Here is a 27481-nt window from a genome sequence, read left to right on the forward strand (position 1 = left end):
ATAGTAATTAAAATCAAACAAAGGAAAACAAAATAATAACTGAGAAATACTCCTTGATACAGCAAAACAAGTGAACTGGTCTAACAGAAGAAAAAAAGAGTATGTACTGAATAGGTTGTTGCTGCCAGTGAGTGTTTAAGGATCTGTGGAGGTAGGTGGGCTCTGCTGTTATGTCTAGTAGCATCAACTAAGGGATTCAGAAGTCCAAAGATCTGACTGATGCACTGTAAGAAATGGATCCTCCTGATCATAGGAATAGTTCCTGATCATAGGAATGGCCAAGGTGAATTTCCTCCTTACTTTAGTTTTAGATCTAAGATCATCCCTAAATTATAAACATTTGGGTTTCCATTTATTGGCTTTTTTTGTCTACTTGACAAATACCAGACAAAGTTTACACACAACTCTGTGCTAACAGCCACTCACCAGTCTAGATCCATTATGACATGAAGAGAAATGCAGGTCTGTATTTTGCTTTCCAGGAGGATCCTTGGGTGAACTAGAAGCAATAAGATTTCATAGCTGAAGATAAAAAAAAATATTTTGTGGGTGGCCCAGCAGAACCAGCAGTTGTTGCCCTTAGAGACAAGCTGAAAAGACTGTTAACCGAATCATATTTTTGAGTGAGAAATGGCTAGAAGAGACAGAAGGCAATGGCTTACTGTGTGATTCAGAAGTATATCCCGAATTACCACTTTTTGTCAAGCTACTTGCTTCTTGGTATCAGGATGTCACATTACAATACCTGCTAAGGGTGGCAGCAGCCTAAATACAACCTATGCCTTTGAAAACATGTCATATATCTGTAAAATGAGTTGTCTTGCTCTACACCACTAAGTTCACTCTCTTAAAACAACAACATCTTTAAGAAAATACTGCTGTCCAAGTAAGCATGAAAGTGAAGCGTTCAAGATCAGATAAAGTTACTAAAAATCAGCAGGCCTAATCCAAGCCGAGTGTTTTCTCTGTACTGGGTAACAGAGATGTGTTATGAAATAGCATTTCACAGGCTACAGATGATGAAGAAGCTGCCCTTCAGTAATACATGGGCTTTTGAGCATGTGATGTTCTGTAATTCTGGTGTATAAAACCTGTATCAGTGTGGGAAAATAAGACAAAGGAAATCTGGTTTGCTGACTTACCCTGTTGCATGCCTGGGAAGCAATATGAAAGTGGACAGATTTTTACCTTCAAACAGGTCCTTTATGTTAAGGTTTTAATACCAAACTGGAACAAACACCACCAACAACTAAAAAAAAAAAATCCAACAAAGAAAACCAACTCTTCACACTCTGTTCTCTGTCCACGAAAAGAAAGCCTGAGCATTCCTGCAGGACAGAGAACAGGGCTAAGTTAGCCTACAGACACGCTCTCTCCCTCACCAAATGGTTTTATATCTGTACTTGGCAGTAACGGAGTTACTCACAAGACACCACCTAGTTCATTCTATACCTATCCAGTTTTGCTGCCTGACATCTTTGAAGGACAGCCCCAAATCTACTGGCAGAATCTCCAGTGCCAAAGCAACAGCCTTTGGCAGGTTGTACTCAGAGGATGCCCGAATGTCCATTGTATCCAGGGAATTATGTCTGGCAATAAGCTGAAATGGGTGCAAACACCCAGTTCAATTCTAGAGGGACCTGAGTACAGTTGGACTGCCACCAGGTGGGCTGGTGGTATCAGGGCTTCCCTTGTCCAGAGTCAGGAAGGTTCGATGGCAGCAGTAAATGGTTTCTGGGCTCCACATGTATGGTTCTGAATAATTCTCTCTCAACCGTCAGTAATCCCAATCCACCAACAATGGCCATACAGTCAAGTCGCGAAAGTCATACAAAGATAAGCTAAGTGAAGTTAGAGATTTTTTTCTATTAAACCAGTGACATTTTCATAACCCAACCCAAATCTCTAGAGGACAGGTCATATGGAAGGAACATCTTCATGTAGGACTGGAAAGGCCATAGTATTAGAATAGCCTGAGTTGGAAGGGATGAAATATAATTGAATCCAACTTCTGGCTCCACTCAGGACCACCCAAAAATCAGACCGCATGTCAGAGAGCATTGTCCAAACGCTCTTTGAACTCCAGCAGGCTTGGGGCTGTGACCACGTCCCTGAGGAGCCTGTCCCAGTGCCTGACCACCCTCTGGGTGCAGAACCTTTCCCTAACCCCCAGCCTGACCCTCCCCTGTCCCAGCTCCATGCCGTTCCCTCAGGTCCTGTCGCTGTCCCCAGAGAGCAGAGCTCAGCGCCTGCCCCTCCGCTCCCTGTGAGGGAGCTGCAGGCCGCCATGAGGCCTCCCCTCGGCCTGCTCTGTGTGGGCTGAGCAAACCAAGGGACCTCAGCTGCTCCTCACACGTCTTGTCCTCCAGAGCCCTCACCATCTTTGTAGCCCTGTTCTTCCTGAGCAGTCCTATCTGGAAGGCACAGGACAGTTAGGACTTCTAAGTCAGCAGAAGTACTACTGCCTAGAAGGGAAGAAGAAAAACTAACATCTAGGCCTTCGTGATCCTGCTAAGGTCAAGAAACAGGTGCTTATTAGCTAGGAAACAAAATTTGGAATGCCAAAGAAACAAGATTTTCATGCACTAATGATGCTGGTGAGCCCTGAAAAGAAGTGTCAGGTCAGTCTGCAAAAAAAGCATTACAAAGGAAAGTATTAGCATTGGTGACTGTTTGGAAGAAATAGACTTTTAACTGCTCCAAGGAAATTATACTTGCTGTGCCACTAAGATAAGTAGATGGGTGAACAAACATCAGCTGCACTGTAGGTTGAGCATGTCTCCATGGCAACTCAGTCATCTTCTGAACTCGAAATGTGTTCTGCATGGTGATTCAAAATTCAGGGAGATGCTGCAGATTTTTCCCATGGGTGATGTGTGTGCCAGGTCCCACTGCAGAACAGAGGTATGACCACCCATAAAATTTAGGACTTTCCTGGGACAATTTTTGGGGAAACAAACAAAGGAAGGAAGCAAGAATAGGTAGGAATAGATCTAGGGGAATACTTGGTTAGTTGTGTAGCCCCTTTACGTCTGGTCTTGGCAATTTAGGCAAAAATTTTGAGGATGTTGTAGCTCCAGTTGCAGCAATGGTTCTGCTGAATGTTCCACCAGGTAGGTGCAACATTAATACAATTACAAGTGGAAGCTGTTAACCATCTTTGGCAAGCTGGAAGAGGAAGAGTCCGTAGAAAGAAGCAGAGACTACAAAGTGTTGAGTGTCACATTCTTTAAAAATAACAGTTTAAAAAACACTGCGGCTCAAGCCAGCATGCTGCGGTTAAGAAATAGTTTCTGAGTCCTTTAGACCTGTGCTCACATGCCAAATCAGACTTCAAGAACAAACGAACTTGGCATTCATTCATCCTAATGCGAACTGCAGTGCATTCCAACCTGTGCTGCCCTCCCAGTAAAAAACTGTCAGCCCCTGCTTGCGGGCAGCAGTGGTGGAAACATGGTGCTCTAAGGGACATCAGCAGAGACGAGCTGTGTTTTGGGATGGATGAGAGGAATTCCTCATGCAGAGAAGCCTCAGGTGACTCACGACCGTTAGTTTGGCACTCTTTCAAAGGCTAAATCAATACCTTAATTTTAAGAACCCTTACTTACCACATCTTTTGTGCTGTGACTCCTGCATGGAAATAAATGCACCTTTCTTTATACTGGCTTGTCTGAAATCCATCAGAGTAAATGGCTTTGACAGGATTTATTGCTTGAGCTGTACAGGGTGACATGCATCCCATCTGCTGAGCTTTACATTCAGATGCCCTGAACTCACAGAGATGAACAGAAACTCGCACACATGACCCATGCTGTGCAAACATAGGCACTGGCAGCTGACACTAAATTTCAGGGGAAGAATAGGCACAACTCCATCAGATAATTTGAGCTGGCCCATCGGAGTAATACAATGTTCCCTTCTGTTACATTTCTCAAATTGCATGAACCTGGGCTCTTCTCTGGTTCAGGGATTTAGCTTTACATTTTTTTATAACTAGTGCGAAAACTTCCCCGCTTTTAAACAAAAAAACATCTTTTGTTCTCAAAAGTGTCAGATTGATGGTTCGTGTCAAAAGGTTTATGAGCAAGAAAGAGGCTACCATCTTCTGTAAACCGTTCCACCTGGGTACCTCTGTTGCAGGCTGTCAGAGGAGGGAGGCAGCTCAAGTCCTTCTGAAACGTCCAGCTCAGCTTCTCTGCAGAGCATGCCAGAAGGGCAGGCACCAGCAAAGGGGGTCTGCATGCCACGGAGTAACTTGACCTGCAGTCTGATTTCAAACAGAATGGTGCCTAACACTGTCCAGCTTCTGCTGATGCTTTGTTCAAAATTAAAGGGTGAAAAGTTCCATGTTTTCTTACCAAGGCTCAGAAGTTTCCCAGTGTTCAAAAATGAGTAGAGTGAGATCGCATGCAGAGTCTAATTAAGATTTTGAATCCTTTGAAGACAGTTAGAACAGATTTGATGCTGAGAGGCTCCTTGTGCAGTGGCATGCTTGGAGCCAGGACTGAGCAGCTGTGTGGGGGAAGGGACCAGAGCATTAAATAAAGCTACTTGTTGACTGCCTGTAAAATTGGCTTCTAAAGGGAGTGCCACAGAGCACCATCCATTATCGAGTGACAGAGTCGTGTTCAGCTTCTCTGTACAATATCATAATTAAACTGTGTGTGTTGCTGTTCGGGATGGTGGGTTGTGGGTGATTCAGATTAATATTTACAAAAAACAATAGCTCTCTCCTGGGCCACCTTAACTCTGGGCTGTTTTTTCTCTTTCCTTCCAGATGCTGGAGAGCTCTTCAGTCCCTTTGTTCATTGTCTTCGTCCTGCTTTTCATTTTGCTGCTCTCTGTGGTGATCATCAGGAGAAACGGCACTGCTGCCCTTATCTGGAATGAAATAATCCGGGAGAAAATAACCAATTTCATCATGAACCAGAGCAAAGAACAGAGGATTTTAAATTTTGTGCTACAGAATGCAGTCCGAGGGGACCCCTGTAGTGTGATAGATGCTATAGATACGTACTGCTCCCAGAAAGAGTGGGCCATGAATGTGGGCAATGAGAAAGGTAATTGCAGCGGGGATCAGCACTTGAAAGATCCTTCAAGACTAGTAGATTATCGGACATTTTATTGTATTCACGTGGTCACTCCCATCTGCTGGGAGGGAAAAAAAATCACATCTATAACACCCTTGTGGTCAGCAGAGTAGTTCTGTAAACAGTAATAAACGCTTGTGCAGATGTCTTTGAGGGGGAGGATCTAGTGAGTAATCCAGGAAGTCACAGGATCAAATCTAGTTTTGTGTGGTGCGTGCAAGTGTCTAAGCAGAGGGTGACAAGTTATGGGAAAGAAATCTATGGTTATGTTGTGTCTTAGTTCCCATACAGAGTGGCCTTGAGGAATAACTCCTTACATCAAGGACTTTTAGATCCTTAATGGAAAGATACTGAATATGAAAAAAAAAAAAAAAAAAAAAAAAAAGAAAACAAGCAATCATGGGAAGTATTTTAAACTATATGAACTTTGTATCTACAAGTATAAATTACAAGTTACTGTTGAAGGGAAAGATCCTACCCATGTAATACACAAAAGCAGCTATCAGGTCTTTTTGCTACTAGGCAAGTAAATTATCTTATTCTTGTCTACTAAAGGAAACTGCAGGGAAATGAGAGTCTGTTCAAAAAACTGTAATGGCAAAATGTTAACACATTCCCTTATGAATTAGACACAGAAGTACCTCTTACTGGGAAATTACAGGGAAATTTAGCTTAGCCTGGGATTAATGCACCTAATGAAGTACAACTACAAGCACTGTAATAAAAATGCTTCTCTGTCATGGGTACATTTTTTGAAACTAGCTTCTCTGCATACCAGTCGGGGGTAGTTAGGGCAACAGAACAGTAGGTAACAGTTGAGTAGGAAATCCTAAAACTCTAACCTTTGACCATTTTTAATAATTTCACTCTAATTTTTCTCTAACATATGAACTTTCCTCAGAAGAGCCATCAAAGTTAATACATCTTTAGTTCTGAAGATTTCTAGAAGAACTACATGATCTCAAGATGCAAGCATTATCTTCAGACAATGCATAAACAAACGACACCTAGGAAAATTCACATAATGAAATGTGTGCATGTCCTGAGCAAGTCCATGGCTCTGAGTAAAATCCCTTCAGATACTTTTTAAGATTAGCTATCTAGTTTCTAAGCATATAAGTAAAAGGAGACAGCTTTGTAACAATTAAATTCCCTTTTTTTCAGGAATAGATATAGTACACTGTCACTCACTTTTGAGAGTATTTTTTGTTAACAAAACAGTTCATCAGGTGAATTCAAATACCTTGCAACCTATAATTAGACTTGTCTTTTTCCCTTTAGACAAATATTTAGACTGAGACATTTTGTATCAGACTTCTGCATGTAGCATTGCAACAAAATACCAGCACTTAGAAGTCAGGATTTATGTATTTCGCAAACATCTCCAGTTTCTGCAATAAGTTATTGGAAAAACACATTGCATTTTTCCCTTGTAACACTATAAATATTTTAGTTAACTCAGGCACTTCTTAGCTCATAAATATTTAAATTGTGAAACTAAGGAAAATTTTTTTTAGTTGAAAGTGTGCCTTTTGAATCTTGGAATGTCCCTGATCAACTTTATCACAGACAAGCCAATTTGCAAACGAAACAGTACGTAATTTGACATCAACCCTTATATTTTGAATGTCCCGAGCACCTGAGCACATAGACTTTGCAAGTTTCTCATCACTAATTTACCCCTCAGCATGTAAACTAGTTTGATTTTAAGTTAACCTGTTTTCATTTTTTCAGGTTTAATTCTAGACAAGACAGTGGAAGAGATCAATCCATCAGTTGCACTGGAGCTGGGAACATACTGCGGCTACTCAGCAGTCAGGATTGCTCGGCTACTGAAAGCAGGCGCTCGTCTTCTCACTTTGGAGTTCAACCCAGAATTTGCTGCTATAGCTAAACAGATGATTGAGTTTGCTGGAGTACAAGATAAGGTAAATACCATTTTTCTCAGAAAGCAATACATGGAGAATGGGACTTTATGCACAGAAGCAACAGTAATAGGTTGAAATTTGTTATTCTACTTGTCAAGCAAGTGTAGCACTGTGTCTGGGAACAAGCAGAGTAACCTTCAGGCTAGATCACAGGGAAAGCTATCATTGTCCATACGGAAGACCAAAGTTGTCATCTCTTTTGCATGGTGGAATTGAGCTAGATGTGTGAGCACCAGTCAAGGGCCCAGGTATGATGCAGACCCAGCTGGGGGTCAGGGTTAGGGTTAGTAGAGTCTTGGGCTTGTCAAGGCTTGTCAAGACTATTCACTGGTTATTGCAATAGACACTATTTGCTGAGAGCTATTTTCAAAGCTCATGGTGACTCTAAGAATATGGACCTGAAAGGAGGCTCCTGAGTCAGTTATTTCATTTATTATAGTCACAGGACATCAGCACACCCAGTTCTTTCCATAAAATTAGCAACCACATTGCAAAACTGGCAAAATTTACTGCCATTACTGAACTACTAGACAACACAACTTCACAGGCAACTCCTCCTGATAATCAGGAACCTTTCTATGATTTCTACCCCACATTTATTCATAGACATTTTGTTTTCCTTTACTTGTGCACCGACAGCTCTTATTAATTAAACTAGCTCTGTGCCTAATTAGTCCCTCTCACAGAAGCAGGACTTCACAACATTACCTCCCAAAAGCTAGAGTATTGTTTTTTTGTGTGTAAACTAAAACATTCAGATCTGTGAATACTGATTACTGAATACAAAAGAAAATTGAAGTATAATTTGTTACAGAATCTCACAGAGGAGAGTTGCATTATGTGCAACAGACTTCAGATAAGATGTATTTGCTCAAATCTAGTAAGTCACAATATACATATCTAAATTTTGTACAGTGCAAGGTGTCTCAACTCCCCAGACAGTTGGCTGAGCTGCAGGTATTTTCAGTCTATAATCTGTCTCAGCCCAGAGCAGACATCTACAGCAGGTCAGGTCTCTTGCCTGAGAAGTGCCTCTCTACTGACTAGCCAACTCATTTCAACACAGATAAAACTTGAAGAACCAAATCCCACCACGAGGTCTTCAAATGTGTTTCTTAACTTTTTGATGAGAACCTGAAGTAACAGTGACATCTAAAATTGCATTTCTCGCATCTGATTTAATCTCCTGATCAGCTGTGAGTCATAGACCAGACAGATTTCTTTTCTACTTTCTTCCTGTACTTACAGAATATGGCACTTGCTTAACAAGTCAGTGTGTAGCAGCTTTTTGCAGTTTAACAGTACTTACGCCATTAAACCTATAAGTGAGATGTAATAGACTTTGTCCTGCCTTGTCTACCGGCCATATCAATTTGACATATAGCAGCTTCCAGCTGTATTCTAAAGTCACCTGTAGCTTTTTCTGCTTCCCTTTGGACTACTTATTTAAACTGAGGTACAACTACAAAAATAATAAAAGTTCTGTTTTCAACAGAAGATTCCCTTGTTTCCACGAAAAATCATTATCCAACAGAAGCAACAGACCACTTTTTTTTTTAATAGTAATAGAGAAGAAAAATATTTTGCAACACATGTGGATTGATTCCTCAAAAAAGAAAAGCCCACATGATCCAAATGTATCAGATCAACTAAGGCTATACTGAACTATAAAAGGATCACTGATGTCTTGCCATGATTTAAAATAAGATAGGGGCATATTAACACCAGTGACAGGACCCGCGGGAACGGGGTTAAGCTGAGGCAGGGGAAATTTAGGCTTGACATCAGGAGGGGGTTCTTCACAGAGAGGGTGGTTGCACACTGGAACAGGCTCCCCAGGGAAGTGGTCACTGCACTGAGCCTGTCTGAATTTAAGAAGAGATTGGACTGTGCACTTAGTCACATGGTCTGAACTTTTGGGTAGACCTGTGCGATGTCAAGAGTTGGACTTGATGATCCTTAAGAGTCCCTTCCAACTCAGGATATTCTATGATTCTATGATTCTATATGACTTTTCTCTATGGCTCACAATTCATCAGGAAGATTTGCTTTTCAGGTAACACTCATAGAAGGACCTTCAGAGGAAATTATCCCTCAGCTGAAGAAAAAATATGAAGTGGATACTCTGGATTTTGTCTTTGTGGACCACTGGAAAGATAGATACACACCAGACACCATCCTGCTTCAGGTCAGTTTGCACAATTTGTCTTAAAAGTAAAATAGTAAATACCTAGATGTCTGTGAGGCCTACATTCTAACGGAAGAACCTCATCCTCTGTAAAATGAAGAATGGCAGCCAAAATAACAACCTTACGAAAAAAAAGAGGATTTGGGGACAGGATCCCAAACTTTTATCTGGGACAACTACCCACAGTACACAGCTCAGGACTTGGCAAATAGCGTTAAGCCATTTTGTTTACTGAACAAACAGGTCTGCAGTAGAAATCCCAGCTGCAGGAGAGCAGGGTTTGGGTGTTACACTCACTGGAATATCTGCATGGTCACTGAACTGGAAAACTTGACCCAAAAACATCCTGGTCCTGGGAGCAGGTGAGACTCAGGACCTGCATATCTCAGCTCCACCTATACCTCTCTGATTTCCTTTTACTTTTCAGTATCCCTTTTTCTGCCTGTGTTTGCTATGCAAGCAAAGCCTTTTGATGAAATCAAATTTTGGTAGCGCAGCTGGGTATCATCTTTCTGGGAGCCTTTACTCCACATAATTAACTGGCTGTAAAGCAACCTTTAGAAGAGTGCAGGCTGCCCCAGTCAAGCACTTGCTGGAGAAGTGCTGTCAAACTATCTCCAGCCCTAAATGTGGAAAAAATTGTGTTAATTTCTTCCCAACTCCCCTTAACAGTTACTGCTAGCATTACAAAACAAGTTGTCCGTAACAGCAGTAGGCAGTGATGGGGTAGCACTGGAAGTGAGTTAACTATATTCTAGAGGAAGGGAAGATAATTTCCAGTGTTAACCGAGATCCACAGCATTTGTATCTATTAACACAGCATACAGATATTCTCCTCACTTTGATACTGCAGACTGATAAAACTTCTTAGAACTGCTTATTTGGATGGAAGTGCCATTTTGCAATTATTTTCTCCACAAATAAATCCACTTTTTTTGAGGCTGCCTCTTACATTGAAAGCCCACCATCTACTTCCTGACCCCAGCTTGAGGCCTATAACAATATTTTCTCATCCAGGCTCTCCTGTTTTTTAACTTCACCCCTGTCCTGATAGCTGTTTCAAACTTGGGGTTCAAATTTCCAGTATTGAATTTACACAGAAGTAGCTGAAGAAAATGTTCCCTGCCCGTTATGTGTATCCAGAGAATGTTTTCTTTTATACTGGCTGTGTAAGGATGACTGAGCTCTTTCCATGGGAAGAGATATCTGTACCCTTATCAGAGCTTAACCTTCACAACACAACCAAAACAAACATGTAGCTTAGCTCCAAGTTTGTGGTTAGTCTGATGCAACTGTGACACAAAGTTGCTTTGCTTAAAATCTTACAAAATTCAGAGGAGAAAGATAACAGGAGTCCCCATGCTTTCTCAGACGTTAAAACTTGCAAGTTTGGTATGTATTTTGAATGGTCCAGACAGCATTCCTCTTCGTGCACGTCTAGAAAAGCCTGACACAGTGTCTGAAATCCTTGTGACCAGTGGGAAACACAGCATGTTGTCACTTCCAAGCTTCTGTAAGTTGCACAATAGAAACAGACCACAGGATATTTGCCAAAAAATCACTTCTGTGTGCTGACTGATGTTCAGTCACCAGAGGCGTGAGCAGTAAGCTGAACAGCTGAACAGCCTCAGCAGCACACTCATCAGCAGGACTTATCTGGTGGGAATAATGCTGGGAATGACAAAACCCACCATGTTCCAGCTACGACTGCTGCCTGCTACCACAGGGTAATAACGGGCCTGATAAAACTCAAAATTCCTTTTCTAAAAGAGCTGGTTAGCTCAGATAAGCAACTTCTAGTGGACAAAATTACCAGTAAAAATTAGGTTTGTAGGTTTGCTGAGGATAAACATTGAATTTGAAGTGACTATTGCAAGATAATTATGCCTTGTGGAAATCTGTCAGCGATCTTCTCGTGCACAAACTCTGCTTCATGCCCAGCTCCTGAACAAAGCAGCATAAAGTTATACAAGATAAAAGGAAAACAAGTTCAGAAAGTCATTTATTCAGTTAGTGGTTCTGAGACAAGCCAAAGCAGACTGGTACATGCCAATCTCTTGGGTGACTGTAAGAGCTACTACAACATTTTAATGTATTAAATAAAAGTGGAAACAATATGAACAGCATGGTTGGAAACAATATGAGCAAACTGCACTCCTCCACTGCACTCGATTTGTTATTTCAGAACCTGAATGACCTAATACGTTATCAGCATCTCTGTGTTCCACCGACTGTGTTAACAGAGAAAGTCAGCATGTTAAACATGGCAACAAAGGACTGGATAGAGTTTTTCAGCTTTTCCCATGTCTATTCTTCCATTTCAAAGTACAATGGGTTTTGGGATGCAGGCACTTGAATATGATATGATTAAGACAAAAGCATGTTACATTCAGGCCAATGTCCACTTAACAGCCACCATGAAGCAATTTTTCTTCTTTCTAGGAATGCAGCTTGCTGAGAAAGGGCTCAGTTCTTCTGGCCGACAACATCATCGTCCCAGGAGCTCCAGAATTTGTTAACTATATCCGCAACAACCCCCGTTTCCAATGCACTAACTACCCATCTCATCTGGAATATATGAAAGTGCAGGATGCTATGGAAAAGGCTGTGTTTTTGGGATAGAGAGCCATTAATACTCAACCTTTGGTTCAAATAACATAAATGCGACTGCACAAGTGAATTGTCTATGCTTTAAATTTTGCGTTTTTCTTTTCTTCTTTTGGAGCCTGTAATTAAAACAAATTCTAGAGGAGATCACTTTAGATCAGGTGGAAACCAAGATCTGAAGTAAGTAGGGTAACTGCTTCAAGGCTGTTACACATTGCTCAGCAAACTCAAGGTAACGCAAGTTGCCTTGCCTTGACCAACACATTGTCAAAACATAATCAGTTACTTAGAGCTCGAACCCAAACAACCACAGTTTGGGGTTAGGGCATGGTGGAAAAGGTCACTCAATTTTTGAAAACTTGTGTCCCAAAGCTAAACTGACTAATCACTGTCCAGAGTGAAAAAAGCATGCACATTGCAAGGAGAGCACATCAGGAGTACTGATTCTGCTAAATTGTTAGCACGCCACTTCAAGCACTGAAAGTTCCTACAGTGATGTCAGATGCATTTTTTCATTGTTACTGCACGAGTTAATTATCTCTATGCTGGAGAAAAGGGTATGTACTGAAAGAAGAAAGACCCATGCAGTGGTAAGAAAACGTATCAGAACTTTGCACAGGACAAGGAAACAAATTTGTTAATCTGCATGTGCCGAGGTAGAGAAAATTGAAGAAGTAAACAGATTAAAGTAAATGCAGTGACAGATAACAAAAGCAACAGGTTCTTTCTAACAGAATACCAAAACAACAGTCACTGAGATCTTGAGAAAATATTGTTTGTCCCTTTATTATGCTTACTTATCCCCTTATTATAGAGTGTATACATAGTGTATGCTTTTTAGAGGCAGGGCAAGTTGCTTACTCTAAAGTGCTGTGTATGTTTAAGAAACAAAAATAAAAACCAGAAAGAATGGGTTTTTATCAGGTGGGTCCTGGTTAACCTGATTGTTGTACTTATAACTATGGAATACCCACTGGTATTTTCTGCCATGTTTACTGTGATTATATAATGAAGCAATGGTTGCATTTATAAATAAAATCCGAAAAATAACAGAGCAGGCAAGTGACTTCCTTTCTTTCCCACGGATTCTGCACTGCAGATTTCCATCCCTGGAACAACCACAGAAAGACCCAACAGCTGAAAAGTGGGGATAAATGTTTCCTTGTCTTTTCCACCAGGCATTACTTCAAACAGGTTATCAGCTTCTTCCTTTTATAGACCAGACCACCTTACTGAAGTGGCGTATCTGCACTGCCTCGATGAATTCATCTTGAGGACACCAATAATGACCATCATAGAAAATTGCTCCACATTATAAAAGAAAAATGTAACAGCCTATGGTGACACAGTTCAAAAGTGGACCAGGAAAACCACAGTGACCCAGCTGGCTTGTAACATGTGCATTTCACAGGGATAAGAGAAGACATTATCAGGGTTTCTTTAACAATTTAAACTCAGTCACAGTTGGGAAAGACAAGATTTTCTATGCAGGATTGGACCATACAGAAGCAGCCTCTCACGATTCTGTTGCGCTGCTAAGGAGCAGTCTTTGTGTCCTGACACCTCTATTTTATTTCACATTGTAAAACAAATCAATGATTTATTCTGTAAGCTTGCTTAGCACCCGGTCCTCTTCGTATTCATGGTCAACTCAATGTCACTGAGATTCCAAACAACTTTTGTAAAATTTGCAGAGAAGAAAATCTTCAAGCCCACTTGGCATACACAAGTTTCTAGAGCACAGTGGAAACTCCGGATACTTGCAGGTGACCAGATTTTTTTTCTGTGCATCTAAGGCCATGTCTCCAAAGAGCTCTCCTTCATTTTTTGCTTGACACACCTTTGCACCCGAACAGACACTCTTGCCATAGCAGGGCACTTACCACATACTAGTGAACAAACCAGTCTCATAGATGCACATTGAAGGATGCCTAAGTATGGGTAGACTTTCTGCACTTTACAAGAGAGGATCAGAAAAATAAATTTCTACTGCTAGTTAATACCATTATGTGTGGCCAAAATTAATGAGACACCATCAGGAAAATGAGGAATGGAGGAAACCTACAGAGTTGGGTATTTCAAAAGATGCATTAGTGAATAATGAATGTGCAATATATATGCAAATGTAACAGCCGCCTTGTAGCATAAAAAAGGTTTCTCCCACGTGACAAGATGTAAAAATAAACACAGCGTACGTATCATCAGATTATTTACAAAATTCCACATGCAAGACAAATCTTTCTGCTTGACAACACTTCTGAAATGCTCTTAATTATCAGTGGCAAGGGATGAAAAGGAAAAAGCCTGACTGTTTGGATGATTGGCAATTACAAAAAAGGCTTTTGGTCAGTTGAGCAAATGTGATCTTGAGTCACTGACATAAAAATTAGAGATCTCCCAGGAAGAAGGGTTACTTTTTAAAATAAAGTCATGCTTTGAATTCTATGAGAAGCAAAAGGCAATGGATCTTCTAATTCAAATATATTCTGAAAACCTACTAAGTGTTACTGCAGTATCAACCTATTTCAATTAGAAGACACAACCTGTTCTTGCATAACCCAGGGATGGAACAGGGCACCTGGAAGTACGTAAAACAAAGACTGCTAAGAGCGTACCATTGATAGAAAGCACCCAATTGAAAAATCTCTCCTCAAACAACAACACAGCCTTCAACCCATTCTTGTAACTCACGTCACAAATGATTGATCCCACCAAACACTGTTAATTAAGATTTATTAGCCAAGTGACAGCTACTCTCTAGGCAGTCTTAGGGATTCAAGCAACACATGAAAGTGAAGTATGATTTCTGCCACAGCCTCTGTTACCTCAAAGGTACAGGATGTTTTTTAGAATGTCTTTTTAAAACTGATTCTTTATTCTAGTGTACCAGGGAGGTGGAGGATTCAAGAGGAAATCAAACCTACCCCTAGTCCCTTTAGCTTTCTACTTTAATACCAAAATGAGTGTAACAGCACCCATCTAGCAGTCCTTACAGAGGAAATAACTCACCAGAGTAAACAGCAGAGTAAACAGCAGCCATATGTTTGTGTAGGGTCTACTGCTTTCTTCCACTGATACCAGGAAGTGAAAGCACCCCACTGAAATATTTTGAGCAGTGAGTCATAAACATCAGATGCAGTGAAGCGAACATAGAGAAATCCCTGCAAGAGCAGCAAGAGGTGACCGAGATCAGACCTCTCCCAACAGAGATGGCACCACAGGGCTGTGATGTGTGCTTGTTTGGTTGATTTGAGCCATCAATTAAGAATCAGTAAATAAAGTATCATGAGTAACAGCTTACTGTTTGCTTTGCACACATACTAAACATACTAAAAGCATGTTAGTGTCTTTTCCTCTGCAGCTCAGCTGATGGTCTAATTGTAACACAACAACTTCCCATTTTAACAAATCCCCCACGGTCATCCTGTACCACACCGAGATTCTGCCACTGCTGTGCTTTAATAACACAGAGATGACACTGGGGAAGGAAGCAGTGATGACAGGATGTTCCCCTAAGACACTGCTAAAACCTGAAACAGACAAGGACTGTGGTATTTCTTGCCCGTTGTTACCAGGTCAACCTTTCACCCGCAGGACTCACTGCTTCCATTTACCCAACCTGTGATAAGCTGGAAACGAAATCACTTTGACAGCTATAAAAGGTCAGTTGGAGAAACAACGTACTTGTTTTATCTCAGTATCTTACCTATAACATCTGCTATTCATTGCCATATTAGTGCACCCACAAAGAAAAAAATCAGATTCCTCATTGCAGTAGAACACCAGTGGTGATACCTAGGAGGAAGGCTAAGCTCAGGAGTCCACATCTTACCACCAACACTTGTGAAAACAGATCCTCCAGCTGCAAGAACACAACCTGTAGGTGACTTGACAAAACTCCTGGGGATGCACTCAGGATATCTGAAATAAGGAGGGAAGGCAAGCTGAAGACAACCTTCCCAGTGCTGTCAGCAAGCATCCACAAGTAAATGGAACCTTACAGTCCTGTGAATGAATAGCACAAGCAGGCATTAACTTATGGCAAACTCTAGTGGCCAGCAGTGATTTGACTACCTTTAAATCACAGAAAATCTGACCTCCACTCTAAGACCTTGCACAACACTTATGTCAAGATTTACAGGGCTTTGTCATGATTCACAAAGGTGTATCAGTGAGCATGGTATGTTCAGGTGATCAGTCTCACTACGAGAGGCAGTCCTCAGGATAATCACCCAGAAAAGATTTGTCAGTAACTGGCTGTTTCTTGAAGTACATGTCTGACTTTTCAGTATCGGGATTTTTTTCCCCAGCGTGGCAACAAAAGTAAATTACTTGGCACATCCCTGAAATAACAATTTCTCATCTTAACCAAATCGCATACATAGCTATGACAAACTTAAAAATCTTCTGTTATTCTTTTACAGTTATATTTGTGAGAGTACTTGCAGACATTTCAGAGATGCGAGATCGTTGTAAACTTACACAAATTTTACAACAAAATTGGAAAAGGTTAATAGCTTCTCAAAATGAAAAACCATCAGCAAGTTAGGCTTGTGGTCCTAGATGTGCAGTCCTCCGAACAGTGACAGAGATTTCTTTCTCATAGAAATGTGCTTATACATTAAAAAGGAAAAAAAAACCATGACCTAGAGTCCAAGGCCCTTACAGGACTTTTTGCTACTACTCCACCAAATGGCAATGAATCAAAAATTTTCAGCTGTACTAGTTTAAAGGATATTCCAATTGCCCTCATTACCACTGACCTATTACTAACACAGAGTGCCGACCTCAGCTAGTGTTGAATAATTCCCTGCCACAGAAAACTGCTGTTGCAAAGCCAAAGAATATTTGAGATACCTGATTGTAACAAAAAGATAACCAATGGCACATGTATTCTTTCCAGGCATGGTTTATTGAAAACACACCAAATTGTTATCCTACATACCTGGTTTCTAACAAGCATTCTACTTGTCTGCATTATGGAAAGATCCTATAATAATAATACATTCTGTCACGGTAACATTTGTTCTATGAAAAGCATAATCCACTTTTTTTTTTTTTTTCCTCTCCATACTGGTAAAATCAAACCATTCTAAGTGTTTCAGTTTATAGTACAGTGTAAATACAATGCAAAACCCCACCAGTCTAAACTACAGAGAGAATGTTGAGTAGTATTACAGAAAACACATCGTTCATTTGTTTTTTATTCTCCTACCATGAAAATTTTAAGGCACATGATAGTTACAAACACATTAGCTACTAATTACCAGTAAGCTTCTTAGTCTAGTTACTTCGCTTTTCTGAACAGTAAGAACCAGGTTGGCAGGCCTTGTAGTATCTGCACTATCTTCCTCCTCACCTTGCAATTGGACCTAACATCCTACCCTGATGTAAAACGAGACAGAATAAAAGAGATTTGTAACACCTTTCCCTTTAAATGCACTAGATTAGTTACTGTACCAATAAATCTGAGAATTTCTCTGTCGAAGAAAAACCAGATTTTAGGGGCATCAAAATAAACAAACTTGGCGAGAAACTATGCCTATATAAACACTTCCAAAAGCTGTGAGAGCAGGATCCAGCCCCGACAGCACAAAACTGCTGTCTGAACCTATTGGCACACTATAGTTTTCACTGAGTGGGCAGTTAGCAGAAGAGACTATAATCAGTCTCTAATGCGCCCGTTTGGCTTCTGAAGCTTTGCTTACCCTAAGGGTTTAAGATGTTCCTCTCTCACAGGTAGCTGAACCTGTAAGCTCAACTTTAAGGCAAGTAGCAGATGGAAACTCACCACCTTCAAGCTCACAAAACTGCTGTAGGAGTGAAAACTGCTTTGCCCAGCATAAACCATGCATGCTGGAAAGCGTCTCTGAAAACTACTCCTCAGAATTGGCAAGAACTTCCTGACTGACTCTAACAAGCCACCCCGCCTTCTTGATGTATCACTTACAGCAAGTCAGGTCCTAGTCCCAAAGTTAATCCCTTTTATGATGTCTTGGCAAAGGGGACATGATTTACTTTCCTGATGCACACATCTGCAAGTCTGAGTGCACAAGAGAAGAATTAAGATAGGCAGGTGTTTTGCCCATAGGACATGGAAGATCGGGACCTCTGGCTGCACAAACCGTTCCCTGGGGAGCATTTCAAGCTGGCAACACATCTTTGATTTGTCAAGTTACACTTTGGCTAAATTGCTATTTAGCTCTAAGACAGAAACAAAATGTTCTAAAGCCTTGCCTTTGTGCTGGATTCTGCACGGGCAGACCAACCTGGGAAGCTGTAAGCATAAACACAATTGCTATGTGTTAGCAGCCAAACTTGATGCTTCTCCAGGGGAGTCTTAACACATAATGGCCCCATCAGCATTAAATGATTTTGTTGTTTTTGATTATCTGTTCTTAACCTCCACAGTTCAGTGAATATACCTGGGAGACGTGCAAGCCACCTCCCTGGCATGAAAGTTCTGCAGTTATTATTTGCCATCAGACGTCTCTCCCCTCCCCTGTGTTATCTCAGCCCTCACTGGGCCATCAAATCTCTTCCTCCTCTTTATTAGGAGTCTTGCAACATCATCTTTTCCTTCCACAACCACCCCTCATACTAGAATTTCTTCAGGTAGAAATCTCTTCTACCCCATCCCTTTGCAGGCAGATTGCCTCCAGTTTTCACAGTGGAGCCAACAGAAAAAGAGGAGGTCACATTCCTGAGCCCTAAAAAGCGCTGCCTACCTTTTAGCAGGAGGCTCTAGACCCTACTGCAGCTTTAGTCACACACACTGCCACTTTCCCTTCTTAACATACAGTCCCTGCTGCCAAAATAAACTCAACAATTACTGGTTTATTTACCCACATTCCAGAACAGCTCAAACGGCCCAGTCACACTCACATCAACAAGGGGAGAGGTAAGGGCAGGCAGGGGCACACATCCCACCAGCGCCTTCCAGAAGTGAGCTTGTTGCCACAGATAACAAGGGCATCGGATAAATCACCAGACCTGGTTTGGCGTATCTTGCTACAGATTTTGGCTGGTGAGCTGATCGTACAAGGTGATCGTCTCATATGCAAGTCACCCCTAGTCCGTTTACCTTCCTCAACATCCAAACAACAGTTTGGTGAGAAGAGAAAAACACAGTAATGTAAATGACGGGTTCTTGGTTATTGCTACATACCTTGGAATCATTCATTACTGTAAGGCATGGGAAGGGTAAGGGTAAGACGTGATTCCCAGGGGAAGTCTTGGCACATGGATTTGGTATTTCACCTCTTGGTACACTATCCTCTGCTTTCCTGTTGCAGTAAACCTTGTTGTCAACTCTCAAGAACCCTGGCTGCCAAGAACACTTATCCTAGGGAAAAGAAAGAAGAACAGTTTGCTACAATGACCCTGGGCAGCCAATTCCATCTCACCTGATAGGGAAGTTTGTTTGCTTATCACGAGATGCAGTATAAATATGAAATGCACTTGGGGGGGAGGTAAGGGGTGGGAAGGGAGGTGCGGGGGTTGGATAGGGTCTGAATTTGCTCCTTCTCCTCCGTGTTTGGCTCACTAGTGACAGAGCCCAGAGTAGATTCCCAACCAGATGTTGAATGTCCCAGTAGTGCCCCACTGAGAGCCACGTGCTATCTGGGACAGGAGGTCATGGACACCATCAGCCCCTAGTCATGTCACTTCCCCCTTCCTGCGGTTTTCTATTAACCTCTTGCTGGCTTTGAAATATTTGTACAACCACTAAATCACAAAGTCTTAGCAGAGACTCCTTTCAACAGTCAGGTCTTTATTTTAAGTGAACTTTTGCTCAGACTCCTTTGGTAAATATATGGTTTGAAGTAGATCAGGGACAGACTGACAGCATGGCCCTTCTCTTACACTGTTCTAATTAGCTACAAAGCAGGTTCCATTGCTAATTACTGAACGTTTTTAAAAAAATCCTTTCATATACAAAAAGAATACACCAAATACATAACCAAAAGTGATATAAAACGTTTCTGTGTAGCTTGGTTAAAAGGGTCTCCGCGTATTGGCAGAACAAGTATGAAAAGAGCACCATTGATATAATTAATATACAGTCAGACTATGTTTCTGGTTTCATTGCCACACTTTATGTCTACACACAGAGAGACACTGCCCCTGACACAAATGCAGATAATCACAGACGCATCTCTTTGTTTCCCTTGATCTGCTAAGCATCTTTGGTCCAAGAGGACTCTCATGCAGGTGACCCTCCCCCCCCATCTTTGCTATCTTAATTTGCTCCAAGCGACTTCACCTTCCCTAGGATCCCGAAGTGACCACTGTAATGTACGTAGAAGATGAGGGTCAAAAGGGAGGGGGCCGAAGGAGCACGTGTGTCATCCAAATCACTGACAGCTTCTGGCATCAGTCTTTTTCCCTGAATCAACAAATGCTTCCCTCTCCTGCAAACTACTTTACATGGTTTTGTTAACCTATCCTCTGCACAACAATATATATATATAGATATATAGATTTTTTTTATTTATATATATGTATTCATGTCAAATTTTTAATATACTCAAGAAGATACAAAGCTCTTGGTACTTGTTTTTTTTTTTTTTTTCTTTTTTTTTTTTTTTTTACAAAAGCTTCAGACGTTTACTATTACAGTAATATTTTGGGTGATGCAAGGTTGTTGAATATTTCTCCTTTTTAATTACAAAGGAAACAGCAGGCACTGAAAACCCCAAATGATGTTTGCTAGGTTCAAAAATGTGCTTTCCAGTCGCACCATTTTTAGGAGCTTGTTGAGAATTAAGTGTGGCATACAAGAACAGTGGCAACTGAACAAAACCAGCAAAAGTTCTCTGATGCTACTAGTGAGACACTTGGTTCTTACTCTCTTCTGCTGCCCTCCCTTGACCAATGCCTGGAGAAAAATCAGTGATCTGAAGTCACTTAGTTCGTTGTATTACCAGATGTGGTATATGCAGCGTATGTTCTCATGAGGTAAAAATTCCTCCCTGTCCAGAGCATGCCATGGCATCTAAGAGGAGAACTTTTGCACATGGATGATTTTCATACCAACTAAAATATGTAATCTCAAAACAAAACCAAAGGAACACAGAAATCATGGTGACTTAAAAAACGCCAAACCAGTTCCCTTTGCGACATTTTTCATCAGGATCCACAGCCCAAAGCAAACATGGATCCAACAGTGATAAATTTACCATTAAATGTAAGTGGTAGACCCATCTAAAACCTATAGCATGTTCAAAATAATCCTGAAAAGAAGCTCCTATTTCTTCCAACGTGTTAAGAGCTATGGCAAAAGAAACTGTTAATTGTTATCAATGCAACATTTAAAATGTATAAGCTCCTTACTGCAACCTTTGAGAGCAAGAAAATAAAAAGTCAGCCAACTCCACTTCTCAGCATAGATTTCTGAACCGGGGACACTGAAACCTTCAATGAACTGTTTTCCGCATGTGGAAATAAAAACAGAGCCATTACAGAATTCAAAAGGCAGAAGTATCGTACACCAGATTATAACAATAATATAGCACTGTGATTGATATAGCTTACTCTAAAAGCAGATTATACAGCTTGCATCAATTTTGTTATCTACTCTCCAGTTCCTTTGACCAGCATTTAATAGTTTTTGTTCTGTATTTTCTCTCTTCATTGAAATTCAATAAATCCAACTCAACATTCCTGCACTTCCTGTGGAAATAATGAAGAAAACCTCAACATTTTTCAAAAACTCTTAAAAAATGTTAGATTTCACAGTTCAAATAAATCCCCTCCCCCCAGAAAAAATAAAACAAAACAATGAGACCCAAAGCAGAAAAGTGCTATTATCTTCATGACTACGCCTATGATATTATTTCAAATATTCTGCAGTTTCTCTTTCCCTTGTGAAGCTGTCCTCTTTGCTGCTGCATGACCTTCATTTCTCATACTCGACACCATCCGCACGTAAGAGTCACCTAAGAGTGCAGGCAGCTAGATGGAAGCTTGGATTCTCTGTTCTTGCGTGCTTTCTTCTTGCAGGAGTGGGAGGGAGAGGGGAGGCGGCTATGTCTGGTGGGAATAGAACTGATTTAAAAAGCAAATCGTCTCGCTGTAAGGCATGGTGCTCTGGGGTTGGCAATGGCAGTCAGTTGTGTTTTCTCCCCCCATCCTCTTAGAATCTGCAGCCTTGTCAGTGATGCAGTGCCCTCCAGATCTGAATGGCAGTGGTGACTGATGAGATCCTCTGTGTCAATTCAATCTTTTTTTTTCCTCCCCCTCAATTAAAAAAAATGTGGTTGGACTCTAGCCCTGCAAAATAAAGTCAGAACTGATTAATACCAACAAGTAACATGACATCGGTGATCTCCATCACCCAGTGGTAGAACAATGGCTGGAAATGCCAATCTATCCCCAGTATATGTGTTTGGTGAAGGGTATGACTGGGAGAAAACGAGCACAGATTTTGTTTGTCAAAGTTCCACCCATACACCTTCACTGCTAAGAGGAACGACACAGATACAGCAGCATACAGGCACTACACACAGATTTGGCTGGGCCCACAAGGCTGAGCACACAGTGCTGACCAGCTGCGGGAGGCCAGCAGTGCTGGGTCTGCTCCTAGCTGCACGAGGGTACCTGGTGGTGTTGCAAAACTGCTCTGGCCAGCTGCTTCCAGCCCAGGAACAGAAACAAGATGCAAATACACAGCACCTTTACTAGACTCTTCAAAGAAGAAGGGGGGGGACACGCCAGCAGCAAAGTCCCAGAACATACTTGCAGTAATGCAAGTTATTTCCACGTACAGTTGCGGGGGTGGATGATGCTTCGTGTTTTGGAATTTAGGCCTTAAAGGCCTGCTTGTCCACTCTGTTGGGAAAGTTGCCCAGTGCCTTATGAACTGTCACTTTGGTATTCCTTTAGTGATAGCCAGGGGCACAAAACCTGCTGCTCCAAACGGAGCACTGCATCTCCACGGACAGTGGTGGAAGGTACCAGAGCACAGGGCTGCCGAGCAAGACAGGGGGAGACAGATGAGCAGCGGCAGGAGTAAAGAAGGGCTACTGACATTACAGAGGAACTGGGCACATGGCGAAGGCAGAGGGCTAGAAAGTGACAGAAAGGTGCCTTTTTTAATAACAACAATAAAAGAAAGAATGAGGAAGTGGGAGTTGTGGCTAAGTGATTCTTGTGTAACCAAAATCATCTCCCCTCACAAAGTCACTGTACAGGCAGCAGCTTTCTGGCAGGTGGGCAGGGCTGTGTAATTCATGGGAACCTCAAGGGACATCCATGAACAGTCAAGGATAGTTTTCCTTAAGTCTCAGGCTAGTCCTTATAATGAGTCTGGAGGGGAAAAATGGTTGGAATCAGGAACACACTATTCAAATTCACTCCCATGGCCTAACAAGGAGAAATTATTCATGTTTCAGCTGACAACCAATCATTCAAGATACTAATTTGCTGTCTGGTTATTTGACAGGTTATTTTTTAATCAAACAGTGGTGTTTGATTGCATTTCATTGAAGACATGCTGAATAATATAAACACCGCTTTTTCAAATGCATTATCATTTGTCTGAAAGGACCCAGTTAGCAGTTAGCCATGAAGAGATTCCACAGTGATACAGATCATGCACGAGACAAGTTAATCACTAGCACCAATTACCATTGAAATAACCTACCATGCATGCAAATTAGACCCAAGAGTCAACAGGCTGGGGTTTAATGTCACGGGCATCCACCAGATTCACCGAAGCCCTGTTACTCCTGTTAATGTTTTTCCTATTTGTGTCATTCTGCAGCACAGGGTGAGGAGTTAAAGGCAAAACAGAGCGGATTAATCAAACAAAACCACCAAACAAGTCAGCTCAAAGGAGCACAAGGGAAAATTAGTGGTAGAGAAAGAAACAAGATCAGCAAAGGCACAATACCGACAAGAGCACTTGCAGCAGCCAAAAGGCTGCACTTCCCTGCCATTATTATTCACAATTCTTGGTCACTCTTGAGCCTCAGAGCCATGGTTATTGAACAGTTCACAAGCCAGAAGACCCCACAGATGTATTTCTCTTTCACAGGATAGGAAGAAGGAAGAGTAGCAGCTGCTCAGGCTTTGCTCTAACTGAGGACACACCAGTGCAGACCCTTGAGGCACACAACAGGCTGAATTCAGGCTATCCTTTATCCTTAAAACCTGGAGGCAGTACAGACTGTGTGTGGCAGGCACATCGCTGAGGTGAAATATTTTTTTTATTCCTTTCTTATGAAAGCAAAGCAGCTGCTCCCTGGAGCTCTGGGTTGTACTTCACCTCAGACATACACTGGGAGTTTGGGCTGAATTACACAATTTTGAGGATTGTGTTAAACCACTTTCATGAAACGAGTGGCAAATAACACAAGCATTTGCTACTTCTTCCTTAGCCTATTTTCTTTATAAATACATTTTCTGTCAAGCTTCTATTGATCAAAATTCTTATGTCGCTTAGTGCATCCACTCTCACTGCATCCTTATAATACAATGGAACTGTGATGAGGGGACTAGAAAGTCCATACTGCTAGCACTGGTTCAAGCTGGGCTCTCTCTTGCCACTTCCGAGTAACGCTGGAGCAGGGAGGCATGCTGCATGCCTTTAGTAATCAGCTCAGTTGTATCAGCTCCAAAAAACAATTGAAAGAGCACAACCACTTCCAAGGGGAGTGGAGAGATTTTGTTCCTCTTGTCTTCACTACACTTTGTCAAGCAGAAATGCATTGGGAAAGTTTAAGCAGAAACGTTATTGCTAGTGGATTCCTTTAATAGGTGTCACCATACGTCTACACGTATCAAAGGAGCTGCAAGGTGACTAAATGGGAAAACTGTAGTGGCTGTTCTCTTGCAAAAAGCTTTTTTGGTGTCAGAGGCCTCCTAAACAATACACAGCCATAATCTTCACTTATTTCTAGAACTGCCCAAAGGAGAAAAGTGAGCTAGCAGCTGAAGCAAACAGGCCAGTGTTTCGTATCAGCCACATTACTCTAGGGCATTCACTTGCTGATTCAAAACAGGAAGCCCTGGTTGGCACTGTGGAGTTGTCACGAGACAATTAGTGATTATATTAAAAAAGCTAACTGGGCAGCCTCCAACAAGGTGCAGTTACAACCAGAACTGGCAAATGGTAAAAGGGTGATCTGTGCTTAAAAGAAGTGCATCTGGGTTTAAACCTTTCTCCAGGGTATACCTTCAGAGGAAAGGAGGACACAGCAGGTAATGCATAAGCAGGCAAGTTAGCACAGGCAGATTGATACAGCAGGACCTCTTCCTAAATCTATGGGAAGATTTTTCTCCAAATCACATTTTTATTTCCTTTGTTCAATGTAGTGTGTTTTCCTTTCAATCGACTGAAGTTTGTTTCCACTGAACCCAAATCACCTGGATTTACAGATATTATCAGCAATGTGCTGAAGGTTAGTAAGGACAGCTTTCGACAGACTAACTGCAGTGTTTCCTGTCATGGATTCCTGGTTCACTGAAGGAACACCCCCCCTCAGGAATGACCTACCCAGGAGAAAATACAAGCTAGTTTTGAGGCCAGGGAGAAGTGATGGCCACAGCATTGTTAAAAGCATTAAGCAGCTTTTAAAATAAACAAATCTACTGAAAAGGCATAGCAATGCAACAGAAATTAAACAGAACCCACTAAGCGACATTTGCACACAATGCAAAAGGCTCTGTGAAGCTGTGAAGGTTTTTTTCTTTTTTTTTTTTTTTTCCACCAACTAGAAGGTTGTCTAAATTTTGTTTTTCGAAGACAACACTCGTAAGTATGCACATCTCTCCCTCCCTCTCCATCTTTTTGGCCCATGCCCAATGTCTACTGTCAGGACCCTGAGTGATGGTGAAACGAATGCTGTTCACCACCCTGCTCTACTCAGACACACAAATTCACACGTACTTCTCGTGGTGAAAACAATAAAGCAGCGTGATGGTTTGCAGGGGCTATTCTCGGAATAAAGTCTGAACACAGTTATTCACTTTAGAGCTAGGGAATGCTGCCTGCACAAAAGTGAAAAACAAATGCCTCCTATTTTTATAGCCTCATCCCTTTACCAATAACCAATTAACCAATTACCTGCATTTTCTCCTGCAATGGAAAACAGCTTTTTGGTTTTATTTCTAGTTATCCAATTGCTGAATTATAAAATGGTGCCTTTAACTTAACATCAAACAAGCAAAAAAAACCAACACACACATACACAGACACACAAAAAAACAACCTTAAAAGTCCCCTTGTAATTAACTACTATGTATTTCTTGTGGGGGACACCAGGCTCTGTTTCTTTTAAAGGGACTAACTAGCATTCAGCAGTAAGAGGAATCTCACTTTTAAAGGTTCTTTCTCTGAGGCATCTCCTGTGTTATCAGTGGTCTTGTACTTGCGCTCCTTGTCCCGATGATCAATGGTGGAGTACCCATCTGAGGAGAAATAATATGACAGTTGGGCATGAAACACTACTAAGAGCAGAAACAGAGCTGATGCTAGCAGTATTCAGCAAAGAAACAGGGGAAAATAAACTATCAACACCCAAAGATGCTGGCAGCCCACTTTTCACACGTGCTTCAGCTCTGAAATTTTATTTTTACCAGCTTAAAACAGAAAAGCCTTTTTTTTTTTTTTTTTAATATCACTGCCAGATGCTGGCATTCATTAGCAAGCAGCACTGTTTTCATCCCAGTCTGCTGCAGTTTTGTAGCGTGCCCAAGGAAAGCAGCAAGTTGTCATCTCACGCCCTGTGGCTAATGAGCTCCAAATTCAGCTCAAATCTCGTGTTCCTTGCTTAGCAGCCTGATTAATTGGCTGTGTTCATTCTCTGAATGCTCTGCAGCATGTTCCCACTCTTCCTGAGCCTGACTGCAACCAGGACATAACAGTAATTTGGAACAGTCCCTTTCAGAGCACTGAGAAAAGGAGACTGTCAAGTTGGAAGAAATCTTGATGCGAATCCTGCTGTGCTAGGACTGTCTTTCATTACAAAGTAGCACCTGTTGGTGCTTTTTCTCCTGACAACTGAAAACAATATTAAAGTGCAATTAACACACAGAGGAAAAGTGTGAGAGGGTATTATGAAGACCCAGCTCTAATTATTTCCTAACCTCTGCTTTGAATCAGTCCACCAATGCAATCTTAATTTATTTTCCTGATGCACCAAATTTCCTTCATTATCAGTAACAAATAGATCCTGTCCTACTCTGCTTTTGCAGCATTGTAATATGGAGTAAAAACAATCACAGCTCCCCATAGGCTTTTGTTTTCCTTTATGTAATTGAGGGATCGTTAGTGTTTTCATGTTCTGATGAACTAGGTTCTTAGAATACCACTAAAATGTTTTTACAAAGCTACCAGAATGCTCATCTCTTGGTGTATTACTTGCCTGAAAAAGGTCATTAAAAAAAAAATAAATCAAGTTTTTTGTGGGGCTTCCTTGTCAGAAAGAGGCTTCACCTGCCCGCATGACAGAAGTGCATGCAGCTACCATGACTTGCACCAGTCACAGCACCAGGTCCTGAACGGTGTCTGTGCTGGTCACAGTCAGTTTGAAATGAGCTCAAGTTTTCCTACATGTCTCATGGATCAAAGTGCACACAGACCTGCAAGAAGCACCTGAGGTAATGTATATTTTTGACATTACAGATAGTAGAAGACTACTTTCCCATGCTGCCTAAAAATA

At 41.4% G+C, this 27481-nt stretch overlaps 2 protein-coding genes across 11 annotated transcripts in view; one reads left to right on the forward strand and one right to left on the reverse strand.

Annotated features, from left to right (window-relative positions):
- Positions 1–20402, forward strand: part of COMT (catechol-O-methyltransferase) — a 34863-nt gene extending 14461 nt beyond the window's left edge. For all 6 annotated transcript variants that reach the window (XM_082774090.1, XM_082774088.1, XM_082774091.1 and 3 more), the window contains exons 2-5: positions 4778–5060; positions 6825–7018; positions 9075–9206; positions 11649–20402. In XM_082774090.1, the coding sequence (XP_082630216.1) occupies positions 4778–5060; positions 6825–7018; positions 9075–9206; positions 11649–11828 (789 nt within the window). In that variant the 3' untranslated portion in view covers positions 11829–20402. The remainder of the gene's footprint in view (positions 1–4777; positions 5061–6824; positions 7019–9074; positions 9207–11648) is intronic.
- The window catches only part of ARVCF (ARVCF delta catenin family member), a 269893-nt gene continuing 261701 nt past the window's right edge, over positions 19290–27481 (reverse strand). For 4 of the 5 annotated variants that reach the window (XM_082774079.1, XM_082774083.1, XM_082774082.1 and 1 more), the window contains 3 exons: positions 26137–26228; positions 23461–23574; positions 19290–22088 (listed from right to left, as the gene is read on the reverse strand). In XM_082774079.1, the coding sequence (XP_082630205.1) occupies positions 23473–23574; positions 26137–26228 (194 nt within the window). In that variant the 3' untranslated portion in view covers positions 19290–22088; positions 23461–23472. The remainder of the gene's footprint in view (positions 22089–23460; positions 23575–26136; positions 26229–27481) is intronic. The other variant, XM_082774080.1, reaches the window with a different exon arrangement.

The sequence above is a fragment of the Aythya marila genome (assembly GCF_965140915.1).
Source record: "Aythya marila genome assembly, chromosome: 17".
Lineage (NCBI taxonomy): Eukaryota > Metazoa > Chordata > Aves > Anseriformes > Anatidae > Aythya > Aythya marila.